An 18,393-nucleotide genomic window follows, 5' to 3' on the forward strand; every position below is an offset into this window, starting at 1 on the left:
CACTTTCGTTACTCTAGGCCGTTATCAGTGCGGAGGATTATTTTGCATGGATTTGGCTACAGCGTTTTCGTTACGGCATTACAATGTACGGTCACTGCGCAGTTCGATGGCAGCAAAGGCTTAATTCTATTCTAAGCTCCTCGCTGAAAAATTTCGCCTATAATATATGCCTCCCCGGAAGTACGAATAGTTTTACAAGCTAACAATTGACCAATTTTACTGCGCTGTTGATGAAAAATATTGTGTTAAAGCATTTTTGGACGATGGACTACAAAGAAAAATACCTTTTTTATTCCTACGCGTAGCCTTAGGCCATGAGATGTGTATAAAGTACCACTGTGCTATGTTGGCCAAGCCAACATAAGATTTGACTAAAAAAAATTAGCAGTTTCTTAGCTCGACTATGCCCGTAGCGTTCAGCGGGTTATTCTTAGGCTTCCATGGTTGTCTAGGGTTTGCTGATTATCATGCTTACTGCTGCTAAAATGATTTCCAATCCAATCCATTCCAGTCTAGTCCAGTCCAGTCACTGCTCCTCGCGCATGCGCAGCACGGCTTTCCAGGAGCCACGCGAAACAGATATCAAGCGGCTCCGGCGCACCGTCAGACTCGGCTACTGCGCAACGGAGGCGCACAGCTCGGCACGCGCCGGCGCCAGTGCGTCTGCCGCGGCTATGACGTCACTCCTCTGGAATGCGCAGACCAGCAAATGTGCAGACCCAATTCTCTACACACCCGAACTCTAATTGGATTGGATTACCAATCAAATCCAATACAATCTAATTTAATCCAATCCAATGCTCCTCGCGCTTGCGCAGCACGGCCCATCAAGGTCCACGCGAAACTGCTCAACCTCGGCCAGTGTAGCTTACGCTACAAAAAAATGTACGTACGCATGCACAACACGCAAGGCGGGAGTGCCGTTTAGCATTGCGCAATGTCCCAGCGCGCCCTCTTCCACTGAAATTGTACGCTAGGCTACGTAGTTCGCCGCATTAGCCCACTAGGCCGGTTGGTAATTCTAGAGCATTGTGGCGAAGACGCCCTACGGGGATATCGCCCTACGGGAAGACGCCCTACGAAGGGGTATCGGGGCGGAGGGGGGCACCGCTGGTCACCGTTCCGCAGATGTCATCGGGTAGAAGGGACAGCGAATGCCGCGTAACAGAACAAACGATGCCACCTCGAAACGCGGTGAGAAATTTCACTCGACAAACGTGCATCCCGCACAGTGTAAGGAAGAGGAGAGCGCTTACCGTACTGCGTAGGAATTTTGGAGGGCCGCGGTGGGACGAGGCACAGCTGCGGGTGCCGTCTCCTGCCGGTGAGGGCGGTGGAAGAGGACCGGCCCGCCCAGTGGCTACGGCCCCAGAATGGCGGTGACGACGACGACGACGACGATGATGGTGATGATGATGATGATGATGATGATGATGATGATGATGGCGCTCCAACCGCGCGTGCGCGCAGTAGGCGTCTTAGCCTTGAACAATTCGTTACCGTTCTACGTTATCGGAGTGAATGTTTTTTTGTGGTGTATTATTGCCGGCGCTCTTGTGTTTGCGTGCAACTAGCGTTGTATTGTCTGCTTGATAAGTAGAATTGTCTTATATGCCATCTGTAAGTACGTACCAACTGTTCAGTGTTTGTATGTAATCAACGCCATTTTTCAAAATGTACCTATTGAATTTCGTAAAGGCCTCGAGGCCCCTTAAGGCATTTCTGCCTTCAGCCTCTGTGTCCTCTTAGACATAGTCTTAAAAAATATGCCGCTGTAAAAATGGTAAATGTAAACGGTGTATTTTGTATCCACCAACTGATGGCCTTCTGCTTTGGTCTCGTATGAGACTGGCAGAATAAATAAATAAATAAATCCCCCTCGTGGGTACGTGCTTGATTTGTTGGCGCGGCCACCACTACTATCATCACCCCGAAGACATTGTGTAAATTTTTCACACGTGAAGCTATTTTTCTTGCGATAGATTATTCGTCGGCATAAGAAACCTATTTACAGGTAGAGATGGGCATCCGTCTCTCGAAGGAAGGCAAGTCGGAACTTATGGCCATGGCTCGGGCCATAAAAAAAATTCACAGCTCTGTATCGCGTGTAATTTGTATAATTGACTCCATGTTTTTTCGCACTCCGTGTGTTAAATCTGAAGTTTCTGTTCATCTAAATTAAAACATTCTGGCACTTTTATTCCAAATCATATCCCTATCTGTACGTGTTGTGTGGGTGCCCGGACATGTATCCTGGGCAATGAGAGCCCGGACTCATTATCGGGTTTCGCCTAAGGTGGCCCTGTACTGCATGTATGTCCGAATTCGACAACCATAACTGTGGCACGTATTCGGGGAGATCTATTACTCAGGGGGCGATCCAACTGTATCCTGGCTAAACCACCAAAGTTTGTTCACTTAAAATACAAATTTAATTCATCGTTTTGTGTTTCCCCGCGGACTTGTCTCAGCTTGTGATGTCTACCGATGTCACCTAAACCGGTGATTTTCCTATTTTTATATATTTTTAAATATTCTTTTGTTATATTTAAAAAAATATTATCTGTAAAAACATTCTAGATGCGCTTGAAATATAATTTTGCGGTTTTGCGAACTCGCTAATTGTCGCCGCTATCACAACCAAATGACATTTGTTTCGCCGTGCAGACCCGCACGGCTGAACCGAATGTCATTAAGAGCTATAATGTCATTCACTTTGAATGACATTAGATCTGCCGACTGACAGGGGTATGAGACGACTGACACTATATCTGCCTGGTCTACAAGACGCAGGCTCGAATCCTGCCGGTGCCTGTGTGATTTTTTACGATTGTAAACGCTATGCGCACGGACGCGGACGGACATTGTGCGGTCCTGAGGTGCTCCGCACCTAAAAAACAATCCTCTGGCTACAACCGCTCTGAAGAAAACTCGCGGTGTTCTTAGCGTTCTTTCCCACTACTTCAGGGCGTGTTTGTTTATGTTGATATTTTTGACAAGCACACCGTCTGCTAGTTAAATGACGTGAATATTTTTCACGTAGGCCAAAAGCTGCGGACGAACGAGACACATACCTAACAAATGTCCGAGACCTGATTGTTTCTGCAAACACAGGTGACGCGAAATGTCGAGGAAACAAAGGGCTGTTTAGATTGAAGCCGAGAACAGAAGCTGTGCCGGGTTCATGCTTACGTCGTTCTATCTCGCAAGCCCTTTGTTTTGTCCGAGCAATTGTGTTAAGGCCAGCGGCCGGGCAGTAGCGCGACTAATACGAGAGTGATGATAACCCCACAAAGGTTATTTTTGGCATCAGTCACGAGAAGATCACGAAGAAAACAGCGAACATATGAATTCGCTTGACAGCATTCAGCCCGAACAGAACGTACGAACTAAGCGTGACACACAAACTCGAAATTCCGAAAACACGAAGTTGAGCGCTGAAGTCACTGGGACTGCATCAAGATAAACCGGCTGAAGAAACCGATAGGAAAGACCGAATTGTTTCGCGTTTAATCGCAAGGCTACGTCCCGCTTTAGCCAAGCTGCTTAGCCGAATTCTTTTAGGAGAACCTTATCATTTTGCCTTAGAAACAACGCCTTAATTGCGGGGTCATGAGGGGCTTTTATCAAAAGTTGATTGTGACGCTGTTTTGGGCTGCCTGTACATCGGCAAAATCTGGGAAAAAATGTAAGTGCAACATTTAGTACCAATGCGCTCTACTGTTTTTGTAGCCGTTTAAAACTAATAGGATTGACCATAGATATAGCTGCGCAACGCCCTTGAACGATAATTTCATTCGCTAAACGTGCAAGCAATACAATGTGCTTGACTAAAACAAAGCATCAATACAGCAACAGGAGTGCAGCTTGTGCGGGTGCTACAAGCTTACGCCTCTATTTTGTGTTATCGCGCTTATAACTTTGTCACTCACTTTGTTGTTGTTGTTGTTTTGCGGACTTATGCCGGGAATTTTAACGATTTCAACATTATTAAGTACCCAACACCATGTCTGGCATGCTTTTCACGTTATACGCAAACATTTCTATTGCGGCTGCGTCTAATCTCACGGCAGCGGGAATTCTCACGGCAGTTTCCATAAAAGCTGGCTGGCCTAAAATTTGCTGAATAATATTACGTCCCAACGTAACCTAACCTAATATAACCTCGCCGAACCTAGCCTAACGTAAAGCGCTAACCACATGGAGCGATTTTGCAAGCGACTTGGGGAGCGACACGACTAGCGACGAACTACTTTTCACTGCGGACCAAGTCGCTCATCGAATCGCTCGGTTCTGGGTCGCCAGAAACAGTCGCTCGCCTCCCGGAAGTGGGCTCAGCGACTAGCCAATAGGAGAGCCCCTACGTAAGCGCGCAACCCCCGGTTTTGTTAGAGAACGGGAGGGATCCGCGCAGACTGCGTTTGCGATGCAGCGGCAAAGAAAGCTTTGCATGGCAAGGCTTGTGTACATGCTGAAGCAAAAGCAAGAAGTCTTCCGCACACACTGGGTGAGACGCGTGTGGCAAAAACGACGTCAAGAAAGCGAATTCTTCACGACGTTCTGTTGGAGCCGAGAGACGAGGCGCAGAAGGAAAAGCGCGCGCTATCGCTAACCCAAACCAGTTTTAGAGATGCAATGGAGTGCAAAAAGCAAGGTAGAAGGGCGTAATACTTTTAAATGCAGAGCATTTCAGTAACTCACGATGTCACCCGCGTTGACGTCCGTAGTCCGCACCGCACCCCTCCCTACTATATAAAAAAATACCATCCGGCGCCCGGTTTCGATCCCTCGATCCTGCGGGTGGAACGCATTGTACATGGTGCTCTACCAACTGCGCCACAAATCCCACACAGATTGGGACTCTACGAACGCGCCTTATATCGTTGACTCATTCAAATTACTGCTGACGAGCGCTCTCTCGTCAGCAGTTGCCACAAGTGCAACAACATTAACGTAACGCAAACTACTTAACGTCGTGCGCCCCCGGAAATGCTCTGCATTTGATCGTGCCCCTCGCGAGGGGGATGTTTCACTGCGTCTTCCCTCGGTCGCGGGACCCGTGGCGCCATCTGGCGGAGGCGCGGCACAACTCGTAGCACTTTCTTTGAAAAAGCGCCTCGAAAGCGCGGCAAATATGGAATAGGGATGACGCGCTTTCGAGGCAATCCGCCGACGCGGCTGCTTTGTGTACAGACTCGGCGGCGAGCGTCCCGGGATTCTGGTGCCGACCGAACCACATTTTTAGTCATGCTTTTTATGACAAATGAACAAAAAAATGTTCGTAAACAACCAGCGTACCAAGCGCATTACTATGCGCAGTGCGGCAACATTGAAATCGCCGTCCTCAGTCGCTCGAGCCATCGCTGTCATGTGGTTGCCTCGGCGAGCGACTTCGGATCAGCGACTGCGGATCCTAGTCGCGTCGCTCGTCGCGTCGCTGGAAATCGCTCCATGTGGTTAGCGCTTAACCGAACGCGTCATAACCTACCCAAATCCAGCCAAACTGCAACAAAACTAATCTAACCCAGCCCAGCCTACGTTAAACGTAAATATAGAAATCCTGTGCGTCGATCTCTTAATATAGTAAAAACCAGAGTAAAAATAAGTATCAACAAATCACGATGACCGAAGAACTCTGAAAGCTAAAAAAAAAAAAAAACACGAGGTCGGACTGGATACTGAGCCGAATTCTAGTTTAAAACGAAGTACTATACCACAGCGCTACAGGGGCAGCCGAAAACACCTCTTTTTAGGGAATATTTATCCCATAGAATCTCCACGTAGCGTGCTCAGCCAATGAGACGCGACTGCCGTGAGAAATTTCTGACGGTAATGCTCACAGTTGCCGGGATAATAAACACTACCTTCTATTGCACAAAATTCCTTCTGGGTGGCTTCCGCTAAGGCATACGGAATGTGAAAAAGGCGTTCTGCTTTGATCGAAGTGCATACATTGAATGTTTTTTTTTTTTTTGCACGGCTACATAAAAATACTTAGTGAAAAAAAAACAGTGACATCAATTTAGAACCCCCGAAGAGATGATTTGTTCCTTCATCCCTCCCGAATAACTGCTGTCAACGAACAAAGCGATACTTTGCCCAACCCAGCATAACCATTTCAGCCACAACTTTTAACCATCTGAAAGGTTCTGATGTGACTGACTTCGGCCTCTGAAATGGCAAGAACGTGATCACGTGGGGAGGCAATGCATTTCGGGGGTTGCCTCATTTATCCGCTTAAAATTCCCAGTCTTCTTAAAAAGGAACTGTTTCAATGTTCTCCCTCACCCGGTCTCAGATTTGGGGTTCCATGAGTCGAGGCTGAGCTGTAGTGCGTTCCGTATCGGAGTTGTGGTTAACTGTTGGATTCATTGTTAATAGCATCCCCTTCGTATCAGTATGAAGACATTCGGAATTTCGGCACAAGTTCTAATACCCGTCTACATCACATACTGCCCTTAAAAGGACCCTGCAACACCTTTTTCAACTTTTTTTTGAAATCCCAAATGCTTGCAGAACGTAGTCACCAACACAACCAGTACTTAGATTAGAGGGTCGCTAAGTACCTCAGCCAAAAAATTACTGCTCTATGCTAATCAGATAACTTGTGAACTCGCTCAAAAGATTTTTCTCTCTTTGCCGGTTTTGACGTTCTTCGACGGCTCTAATTACGTCACTAAGGCCATGTAGTGGCTGTTGGCCGGTTTTCCTACAGTTTCAGCAGTGAACGCTTTTCAATAGCAACTAAAAAAAAAGAGCCACAAAAACAAAGCAGAAATGGAAGACGTATCTGGTGCGACGAGCAAATCCCGCAGTGCCGCCCGTGCTGGCGATAACTATTGGCGGTGAGCGCGACCACAGGCGGCGCTGCGAAGTGCGCCTCCATGACGTCTGCTTAGGGATTCTCGGATTTGTCGTCTGCTTCACTCGGACTCGCTCTTCCTGCTGTTTCTTTGCGCTCGGTTGACTTTTGATCTTTGTCCGCACCAGATTTTGCGTATGCGCAACTTTTTATTAACATAAAAGACTTAAAATCGCATACACTAGCTCAAGGCGTGATTTACAGTATAGTTTTCGACACCGCTTCGGAAGAAACATTGCCGGCGTGGCCCCATTCCTGTGAAGACTATGCGGATAGTCGGAGCTAGGCGTCAGCTTCTGTATTCAGAAATCTTTTGAACAAAGGGAACACCCAGAGTCTAAAAACCGACAACAGCGAAAATGCAAGACCAAAACAAATTCCAGGCCTCCGGGGCTCTCGGCTTTGGCAAGGATCGCATGTAAGGTAAAACAGCTTTTGCAACCTTGCCGAACGCTCGAAAGTATTGTATCACATCACTTTACGTTGTCATAGCATGAAAGTGTGCCGACACGCACTATGGGACGCAAAAAATGTAGGTTGAGTTCCAAATAACGTATGGTGTGTATAGGCGCGTGCTGGTGCAGGTTTCTAACCAGTATGATGGCTTATTGAGCGAAACGGGTAGCGTGTACGGTAAAAATACAGTAACACTACGTTTGTTCAGACATGGAAGGATATTTCGGTACATTTTCCCACAGCCATGCCCTCCCAATATTCAGATATGCGTTATAGTAACACTGCACTTAAGAGTACGAGGACAAGGGGGGGGGGGGGGGGGGAACTTTAGCAGTAAAATCGAGCTGGTTAGTGGGCGGGTTCCTCAGTCCAGGACAGAGTGTAAGAGTAATTTTCTTCAGGTCATCGAATGTCATCCCGAGTAGGCCAGGATTTGTTCTTTACGCGTAAAGGGGTTGGAAAACAATAAAGAGCTGCTTGGACATACTCATCGGTTATTCTTCTTCATAATACTGAAAACCGGCACGTACACTAGTTCTTGCGTTTCTTAGCGAGTATATCAAGCCTTCAACACCGTAATCATGTCACAACTGTTCCGTTTACGATTCAGTTCGTTAGTTACGATAGAAATTCGGGGCGGAAAAGTCTCCTTCGAGTACTCTGGACAACGTCGTCTGCACCGTTTCGAGGTGGCGTAGCACAAACCTTCTCATTGCATTTGCATGTGAATAAACGCACGCTGCAAATATGTGCATCTTCTTGTACTAGTGTATGCCTAACAGCCCGAAGAAAATATCCACACGAACTATGTGTGCCTTTCAAATATCCCCAAACCTCCTAATAAGACGTGTGTGGTGGTGCAGAAAAATCAATGCGTTGAGCATAGAAAAAACATTCACCTGATGCAAGTCAACAACAACGAAAGAAATAGAAGACAACCGCTTTGTTTCCTGCTTTGCGATGCGCATGTAGGGACGCGCTGCTTGGTGCGTAGCATTACACTGTTGAGTGTTCATAAGAGCACCTCGAAATTTTTTTAGGGGAGCCTACGCATTTTGCACACTTATCGAGGAGCTCTGAGCCCTGACCCTCGCAAATGAGCTAGAAAGGACGAGTTACACACGATTATCTGACCGATGCTCTGAAGAACGTTGGTCTCTTTCTCCTCCTTCGTTGCAAACTTGTGCGGTATACAGCTTGAAGTCATTAAAAGTTGTCAGAAGCTGGAAAAATAGCTGAATTACTGGAATTACTGGAATACGCCTTTTGATGCCCTAAAAGATCAAAGCGGGCGATTTTTAGCTTAGGCTTTGCTGCCCCTCACAATTTCGGACCACCGCGGCGGGAGTGTAGCAGCGGCGCAAGTGCAGCAGACGACACGGCGCGAGTCCCTAAGCTGACGTCAGAGCCAGGGGACGCCACTCAAACACCTCACCGCCAATAGCATTCTCAGAGGTTCCAGCCGCGAAGGAAAGAGTGAAAGCGTTTATCGAAAGTGTTGCAGGGTCCCTTTAGAGTTTGTAGGGACGCAGCCCCTACGAGCGCCCGCGCACGGTGATTACGGTGAAGTGCGCGCGTCGAACTGCGATAGTGGCGTCTGTGCGTCATGAGCCCATGCGCGCGTGTGTGATGAACAGTGAGACGGGACAAATACGTGTAGTGCGCATTTCCACAATCCACAAGTGCTTGCATTTCCACAAGTGCTTGCATTTAGTTGGTCGCAGACAGTAGCTGTTAGGAGTTATATGCTCTCTGATTTTCCTCCACCATTGTTCTACTCTCGTTTAGTCACATCTAACTCTTGTTGCTTACGTTCTGAGTTTAGACTCTAGAGTTCCAAGCAGGCGGACGCTTCCGTCGCATTGGTTTGGATGGATGCTGTTGTGCAAATTCTCAAACAATCTTTGGGATCGTGTCTGTTCTTCAGACCACACCCGTCTCAGCTTACTGACTCCACTTTTTTTACGAAGCGCTTCGTTCGCAATCATTTCAAACCCTTCGAAAAGCAAAGAGCTATGCTTGGGGCGTTTCTGATCTCGCTTTTTAACGATGCGTTTGATTCCATTTTTCCCCTCCGAGTCATCGTTCCTCTCTTTTTTTCCCATTTTGGGCTCCGCGGACATCTTTGCTCTTTCACTGTTGCTCGCATATCCATCGTCATCCTTCTATCTTTCTTCGTCACTGGGCATATACTATTTGGGAGGCATTTCAACCTCAGTTCATTCCTTGTCATGCCTTATGCCCGGTGGAGTGTCTCCAAACACTTCGCTGCACAGAGCACCCACGTGACATATGGGATGTCACTGCGCGCGCTATTCTTTTGAGCGCCTGCTACAACGAGCGAGTACATATTTACTGCTTCGCGCGAGTATATTTCCGATGTCCTGGTTTCTGGGCTTTTCCCCATACCTTTATATCGTGTTCCGTACCTCCAGTGTCCGTGCCAGGATGTCCTCAATAGAGTGTGTAAAATGTGTGTTCCGCCAGGTGTTAAAACATTTTTCTTTAAATTACACACTGGCACGCTCCGTGTTCAAACTTGGATGAAATACCGGGGTCTGCTTATAGCTTGGTCGACAGATTGTCGGCTCTGTTCTCGACCAGAGATAAGTAATCACTGTTTTGTAGATTGCAGAGATTCCGTCTTTTTCTGGGACATTTTACAGCGAACGCTCAGAAAAGAAATGGATATTACGCCTTTCTCAATCCGATGTTTGCCATTCGACTATCCTGGTGAGCCACCGTATGACATGTTTGTGTTGATTGGTTTGTACAGACTGTGGCGATGCCGCTTATGTGATAGGCATGCTGAGCCACCAAGATCAACTAAGTCCTATTTTCCGAGAAACTGTGGCATTTGTACATAGTGTGTATAGTTAGCTTGACCAACCACCTGACTGGTTCCCTCTTTTGCACGCTTGTGTGTGTTTGCCTGAATTTTGATGTATATGCGCTTCTCATAACTTCAGTGTATTCTTTTGTTTGCTTGTATTCCTCGTACTGCAACGTCTGAGCGTATTCTCCCATGTAATAAAGAAAAAAAAAAGTACTGAGTACTGACGCTGAGTGCTTGGGTTCGAGCCCCAGCAGGTCTATCTCTTAGTTTCTTTTCGTTGCCTAATTATTTTTTTAAACGTAATTTTTTTCTAAACTCAAATCTACGCGTTGTTTTTGTTAATAATGGTGATTTGGTATGCTTTAGGTCTCTTTAGGTATAGGGCGCAATCAATGACCACGTTGAATTACTGGTCTCCAACGCGCGAACAGACGTGTCACGTGGGAGCTCTGTGCAGCGAAGTGTTTGGAAATACGCTGCCCGCGTGGGCCTGCTTCGCTTTTAGTGCACAATATCGCTGTCACGGTAACCGCGACAAGGCAGTGCTTCCTTTGGTTTGCAAAGGATTTCTGTTTATACATTCAGAAAAAAATGTTTGCTGACCCTTCAACGAACTGCTTTCTCGGGTGGCGCTTCTAAGCTTAGAGTCGGCGTTATGTGCGGCGTAGCGCTGTGCATCAAGTTACAAGCCGTGGAAGTGACCGTCTGGGTCGCGCAGACGAGCTAATTTCACTTGGGAAGGTGGACATTTCAAAGGATCCCGTGCTAACTAAGAAGTCTTGTTCGAGCGAAATGCAAATTATCGATGTATTAAGTTGTTGTTGCAAAACCCCAGTGACACGCTCCGTATACACGGAATTACGGGAATACAGAATTCATACGGAGTATCACTTGCACAGGCTTGACTAAGACAAAATCTTTTGAAGAACAAAAAAAATTGATTTTTAAGAATCGAAATGTTTCGCGCAGTTTTCGTGTTTCTGTCTGTGTGAAATACAGCACCACATGCTTTCCGTATACTCCGTATATACGGAATTCATACGGACAATGATTTGCCGTTTCCAGCTGGTCGTAAAGGGATAAAAGCGGTGTCAGTTTTGTTGCGTACCTAGCATTCTTTGCGAGTAACCCCCCCCCCCCCCCCCCCCCCCCCCCCCACATCCCCAGCCAGGACCGTGTAACGCCCTGCACTTACACAAAAATGCAGATATCGCGAAAGTTCTAAATGTAATCGTTATAATAACGTAAATGGAGATAATTGATCGGACGAAATTTTGAAAAACTAAAAAATAAGAAAAATATAAAATATAAAATAATTACGGAAAATAGCGAACAGTCTAACACGCTGCATTTCCACAATACTGCTGATTTCGCGAAAGTTCCAAATGCATTCGTTAAAATAGCGCAAAATGGAAATAATTGGTCAAACGAAATATTGAAAGACTAAAAAATAAGAACATATAAAAAAAAAACTTCCGGAAAATTGCGAACCGTGTAACGCCCTGCATTTCCACAATAACGCATATTTCGCGAAAGTTCCACTTCTAATTGTTATAATAGTGTAAATGGCGATAGTTGGTCGGACAGGATTTAGAAAAACCGAAAAAATTTGGCTGGAAAAAACTCGCACCCAAGACAAGCGGCATAAGAATGCTACGCATTAGCAGATAATTATCTGAATGTCTGCAGATTTTTATTTTCAAAGTAATACCGTACTCTGTTACCATGTGTTGCGGACACACATTCAATTCAATTCAATTCAAAATTTATTTTCCTTGAGTGCACGAGGTGGAATTTCGTGTTTTAATTGTGTCGGTGTGTCAGCAAAGGTGAAATATGTGCATGCCCATAATTCCGTGTATGCGGAACGTTTCAGGAGGGAACTTGTATTCAGAATTGAGATATAGGAGGGGCTGAGAGCATGGGCGACGGCAGGGGGGTGCAAAAGAAGCCCTTGTTCTCCCCACCTTCAACCCCACCCACCAGCACTGCCTCCTTCCCCCATCGCTTTCTTGTCTTGCCCGCCTCAAGACAAAGTTCTGCCGACGCCGCATCGATGTATTCCGGAGCGAAGGAAATTCATATCGCCTGAGCGGTTCCTGCAGCGACCATAACAGAGTTGACGCTCGTAGTCTCCAAACTTCGCCCTCTAGTCGAACTGATAACTGGGCAACACACACTGGCGTGTTAATTCGTCGCGCAATGACTTCCAGCTGGGCGCTCAGAGCAGTGCTCCCCGTACCACTGGAATGCGCAGCGTCAGCTCTCAACGGGAGGTGCTACGGCGAGCTGGGCTGCTTCGCCACGGGCGGTCCGTTCCACGACCCCGTCTACCGCCCCTTCAACGTGTACCCCCAAGAACGGGAGAAGATCGACACGAAGTTCGCCTTCTACACGCACGTGAACCCGAAGCGCGAGGACGTGCTCAAGTGGTCTGCGACGCCCAAGGAGGTGGCCCAGACCCACTTCAACGCCACGCGCTGGACCAAAGTCCTCGTGCACGGATGGGTGGACACAATCTTCTTCGGACAGTGGATGAAGGTGGGCATCTCTCTCTCTCTCTCTCTCTCTCTCTCTCTCTCTCTCTCTCTCTCTCTCTCTCTCTCTCTCTCTCTCTCTCTCTCTCTCTCTCTCTCTCTCTCTCGCGTGCGCGCGCGCGCAATTTCTCTCTCCTAATGTCTTTCTCAATCTCTTTCTCAATCTCTCTCTAAATCTCTCTCTTTCTCAATCTCTCTCTCTCTCAATATCTCCCCTCTATCTCTCCCTCACAATCTCTCTCTCAATCTCCCTCTCTCTCTTCCTCTCTCTCAATCACTCTCTCTCTGTCTCCCCTGAATGCGAAAGGGAACGGAGGTAGCAGTAGCAAACATAGCGGACATTTTTTAACGCCGTAACCATCATCGCCGCTGCACCGCGTTGTCACCAGAATTGACTTCCCGTAATTATTTCCCGTACTGTCACCATCATTGCCGTCACCATCACCAGCCGATTTTATGTGCACTGCAGGCTTAACGCCTCTCACTGACTTCCGAGTGCCTTTATCCTGCTCTGTCCGGATCCAATTTTGCCACACATTTATACATCTCCTCCCTTCATTCAGCTTCTTCCCAAATGTCTTCCTTTTCGTTAAGCCTCTAGTTTGTCCCTAATGTTGCCATTTTAAAACGTTATAAATTAAGAGGTGAATAAATGCACTGCGAATGTGCTCCTCTCACCCGTCACTCAATGCTTATGTGTTGATTCGGGCTCAAGGTCGCGTTGCGAGCCTTTGTTCTCGCATATATCGTTGCAGGAATTGAAGGAAGCCTTTCTCGCGGTGGGCGACTACAACGTGATCATCGTTGACTGGCGTGGAGGAACCGGGCTGCCCTACATGCAAGCGACGGCCAATACTCGGCTCGTGGGCGCTGAGATCGCTCTGCTGGTCAACAAGCTTGAGGTGGGAACTTGAGGGTATAAGTTTGGGCTAATTTCCTTAGAAGTGACACTGCATTGCCTGTTACTCGAATGTATACAGCTACTTCCTTCGTCTGCTCCGTCATGAAACCATTTTTTCCTTTCGGTGTAGAAAATCGCTTTGAATGAGCTTTCCTTTGTCGGGTCGTATTCTGTTTGTAGTAGCATTGCGAACAAAAATGTCTGCTTGCTGCAGAATCCTAAACATGCCAGAACAATGGCGTGAGAGCTTGGGATGAGCATATCTTCTCTCACTTTTTTGCAGCGTTGAGCAATTTCGCGTGGACCTTGAAGGGCCCTGCTGCGCAAGCGCGAGGAGCATTGGATTGGATTGGGTTGGGTTTGATTGTATTGGATTGTGTTCCAATTGGATTGGATTTCCAATCCAATCCAATTGGAGTACGGGTGTGTAGAGAATTGGGTCTGCACATTCGCCGGTCTGCGCATTCCAGAGGAGTGACGTCATAACCGCGGCAGACGCACTGGCGCCGGCGTGTGCCCAACTGTGCGCCTCCGTTGCGCAGTAGCCAAGTCTGACGCTGCGCCTGAGCCGCTTGATAGCCGTTTCGCGTGGCTCCTGGAGAGCCCCGTGCTGCGCATGCGCGAGGAGCAGTGACAGACTGGGCTGGACTGGACTGGACCGGACTGGATTGGATTTGACTGGACTGGACTGGACTGTACTGGATTAGATTGAATTGGATTGGATTGGATTGCTGAACCTTAGCTCACGCTACGTACATCGTGAAATAGCCGAGCTAAGCTACTGCTAATTTTTTGTCCTACGTCGTTCCTAATTTGTATTTTTAAGAGTAAAACTTCACCACAGCCAAACCTCGTTATGACAGAGTGGTATCGGGACGGTAATTTATTCGTTATATCAGATATTCTTTGTAACATCAGAGCTAAAAATCGGTTCAAACCAATCCGTAATCTGGCTCCCGCAAAAATCCTTGATAAAAAAACGACTTATTTTAATCTTCGAACCTATTATAAACAAGGCAACCCTTATCTTTCTCCGTGTGGCATTTCAAGCTCAATGAACCAGAACACAAAACGGAAAATTACAACTGAACAAGGTTTATTTGACAAAACAGAACTACATTCTTATTTTTTAGAGGAAGGATGTGGTCTTTGTCTGGTGGCTATTATTCACAGCGCTGTACAGGATGAAGTTTTCCAGAGTGTCAACGAAGAAAGGGGCCTTTTCTACTTTGGCAGCTTCGGACGCCGGGACTTTTTCCAAGTAGCTTCTCCGCCTACTGGTCAAGTATTTCTTCGTTATATCCAGTAGTGCGCGTGGCTCTTACTTTCTTTACAAAAGAATAAGTCTAATTGAAATTAAGCATGACCTACCAAAGTGTATATTTAGTTCGCTGTAGCCGATAATTCGTTATATCAGTGTTCGTTATAACGAGGTTCAACTGTATTTGCCTTCTTCGCTTTTCTGAATGTTGGCGTGTACTTGATAGTGATGCAAAACTATCGATAGCTAAAGTGTCGATAACAACTCTACTTTAGTCGCTATCAATCTATAGGTGGTAAAATAAGACTATGCGTAGTGCTATCAAGGTATAGGATGGGAAGTACATCTACGCGGCACGTCGCCCGAAGCCAGCATCCATTTGCGTAACTGAAACGGGCAGTTTGTTAGGACTGACGGCGAGCTGCTTTCTTTGAATTTTCCGAGGCTGGGTGATCTGAAGTAACAAAAGCTTGATGTGGGCGAGTTGGTACATACTGCTAAAAATTAATCGGCGCTAAAACAGGGACGCAACAAAACAGGGACGCTAAAACACGTAACTCACAACACGGCGCCTTCGGCACCGTGTTGTGAGTTACGTGTTCCTCTCGTCCCTGTTTTAGCGCCGATTAATTTTTAGCTGGGTGATCTCTTTGGTCCTTTTTCTTCCGCGTTTTAGTGACATCCGCTGCAGGTTTTATAGCCGCGTAGACGTATGTCACTTCTTTTCTGAAAAACAATTTAATGTCGGCTGCTTCCCTTTGTGTATATTAGAGGCACGAAGTCGCACCATTACTTATAATATTCGTGGTCCTGAAGGATTTTCGAACGCATTTGCCGACACGGCACTATAGTACGCCGCACGGCGCACCCCAAGTGACTCCGTACAGTACAATTTCACCACGTGGCAAGCCTTGTTGGGGGAGGGAATGAGAGCATCCAAATACGTAACGCCGCGTGTGCATCGCGAACTTGTTAGCTTCGCGCTAGCGTCACTAAATAAGCTACGCTTAAGAGTACCGCCACTTCGTGCACCCGGAAGAGTCCTGGGGACATTTTGTTTCTGGCTTGCAGTGTTGCCATCTCCCCCAACGAAACCGCCGCTGGTTGTGACGGGCAGGGTGTGATTGGCCGCTCTAGTTAGTGTCTGCACAGCACAGAGAGAGAGAAAGAGAGAGAGAGAGAGGGGGGGGAGGCGCCCAGAAACAAAATGGCTGCGCCCATATGTAAACAAATATCACGTGGTGCCGACTATAGTGAACTAGAATGATCTAGTGGCGCGAACGGCGAGGAAGGGGTGTGCTCTTCTGTGTAGAAAACACCAGGTGGCGCTGCTGCGCCCTCTTCGAAAGGCGCCGCCGCGGCAGTCGCTGTACTTCAGGCGATCTGCAGTTGTTATGGCTGTCGTTGTTCCGATGTTGGGTAGTAATTAACCTTTACAAAGAAAAAGCTACTCGCGTCTGGCATCCCCGTACCTTGCTAGGAACGTTTTGTTGCAAATCTGCCCATTTGAGCGGTAGGGAAACGGCTATAAATCGTGTTGTTTGGTGTCGTCTGCTACCTGCGCAGACGATCGATACGAGCGTACGCGTTCGATGTGCTGCCGGCGGACAATTGCTATGTTCAATTCTTTACGAATGGATTTACTTTTTTTGTATTTACTGTAATAAAGTCCCGGCATGAATCTATAGAATTTGCCTCTACAGAAGCAAATTATACCCAGTATTCACGCGTCCAGTAGCTCCCGGCTGATTTTTTCAGCAACAAAGTTTGCAATGAATAAATTACCTTCAGAGGAAGCTTTCCCCAGGCACTTCGGGCTGAATGCGGCGTTAGCACGTGCAATACATCACTAAACCCCGTAGCCGTCATGACCCCTTTGCAGGCCGAACTGCTGTCAGCTTCTTGCAGCACACTGTTCGCAAAAGCTGGGAAATCTATTTCAGCGCATCCGCATAACACACTACGAAAAAATGTTTGCGCCGACACTTTGTCGTCATGTGGATAGAAGAGCACGGATTTCTCGTGAAAAACTTCTAGCTTTTCTTCCCTTCGTATCGATGTGGTAGCGAAAAGAACGTTTCGATCGTCGGCAAAATTTAGCCGGCACCAGAGCTTTGAAGGAAGCTTGACTTCTTGAAGATGGCTTATTGTGAAAGCATCCCATTCCACAGAACTTGCGCCTTCATTTGATGAGCCCTGCGGAGAGAGAGAAGCATCGCGGTGTGGCTGGCGCACCTCATCTTTTTCGGCTCTTCAGCTTTGTCGTGGCTTCTTGCTGACTGCCGAAACTGGAACTCTTTTTTTTTGCCCGCCTTTTTCTTTGCGGCTTCCGCCTGCATGCTCCGTACAGAATTCGACGCACAGTAGTCAGGATGGTAGGTACAGCACCTGGAGCCAGTGACAGCTTCCCGCGTGCAAGTCGCACTTCACAGCCGTTTATTACGTGGATTCAATCCCGCAATATGCACTCGGGCTCAAAGTGGCGCTCACCGACGGCTAAAGATATGGTCAAGAGTTTCTCCAGTCTTCCCCAATTTTGTTCCCACTTTTTGCGCAGTTCATCGTCCATTGGAGCGGCGAACAAAGACGCCTTGGGAGCACCTGGGTAACCACTCTGACAACGCCGGAGCAAAGGAATAGGTGTCCGTCCTTCGTTTTGACATCGCGGCTACCCGGCGCCTGTCCAACCTCTATTCGACAGCACTCGCAATAACTATTTTTTTGACGATTAGATACCCCTTGCTTCTGTAGGGGAACATCACGGAAACGTAAAACACGCAGAAAATGAAAGGCCAGCCTCGACCATAAACAGACGGAGAGAGTGTCCGACCGAGCGCCGCCAACGCATCGCACATCCGCTCGTGTCGTCTGCGCCGCTAGCAGACGACACAGCGCTACTTTGTTTGTAGCCGTTGCCCGATGGCTCAAACGGGTCTGATAAGCAACAAAACGTTCCTAGAAAGGTACAGGGACAACAAAAGTGAGCATATTTCTTCCATAAAGGTTAATTACTGTACCACACTAAAAAACGGCAGCGGCGAGCGCCCCAAGCAACGGCCCGTTCAACCGTGGTACAGTTTTCGGAGAAGGCGCAGTGGCGCCCCTGGCGGCGGTAGACGCGCTTTGCTTCAGCCGAACGCGGCAGAGCGCTCCCGTTCGCGCCACTGGATCAAGACATTCTAGTTCACTGTAGTGCCGACCGATCAATGAAAATCCTGGCGGCCCATAACAATGAGAGAAAAGAGTGCCGATACTCTAGAGCCTTTATTTAGTGACGCTACTTGCGCCTGTTCTGTTTCGGCTGCAAGGCGCCTTCCTTGGGCTCCTTGCCGTTTATATATCTATCAGGAACGCCAAGGAAGGCGTAGAGGAAGTGGTTCATTGCATTTACTTGTCGAGACAGATGTGTTTCTTTAATGTTTGAAAGAAAAATACATGTGGAGAAAAAATTGCTCCGCGCGGTACCCAAACCCACGACCTTTGGAATACGCGTTCGAGGCCATATCCAATATTTTACACTTTATGCCATATACTTATAAT

General features: G+C 47.4%; 1 protein-coding gene across 1 annotated transcript in view; it reads left to right on the forward strand.

The window, feature by feature from the left end:
• The first annotated feature begins 3,550 nt into the window (after window positions 1-3,550).
• The window catches only part of LOC144162975 (pancreatic lipase-related protein 2-like), a 117,983-nt gene continuing 103,140 nt past the window's right edge, over window positions 3,551-18,393 (forward strand). The window contains exons 1-3 of the mRNA XM_077693733.1: window positions 3,551-3,688; window positions 12,412-12,695; window positions 13,447-13,593. Coding sequence (XP_077549859.1) covers window positions 3,613-3,688; window positions 12,412-12,695; window positions 13,447-13,593 — 507 coding nt within the window. The 5' untranslated portion in view covers window positions 3,551-3,612. The remainder of the gene's footprint in view (window positions 3,689-12,411; window positions 12,696-13,446; window positions 13,594-18,393) is intronic.

Source organism: Haemaphysalis longicornis, unplaced genomic scaffold (assembly GCF_048455015.1).
Source record: "Haemaphysalis longicornis isolate Haplotype H1 unplaced genomic scaffold, Haemaphysalis longicornis Haplotype H1 scaffold_12, whole genome shotgun sequence".
NCBI lineage: Eukaryota > Metazoa > Arthropoda > Arachnida > Ixodida > Ixodidae > Haemaphysalis > Haemaphysalis longicornis.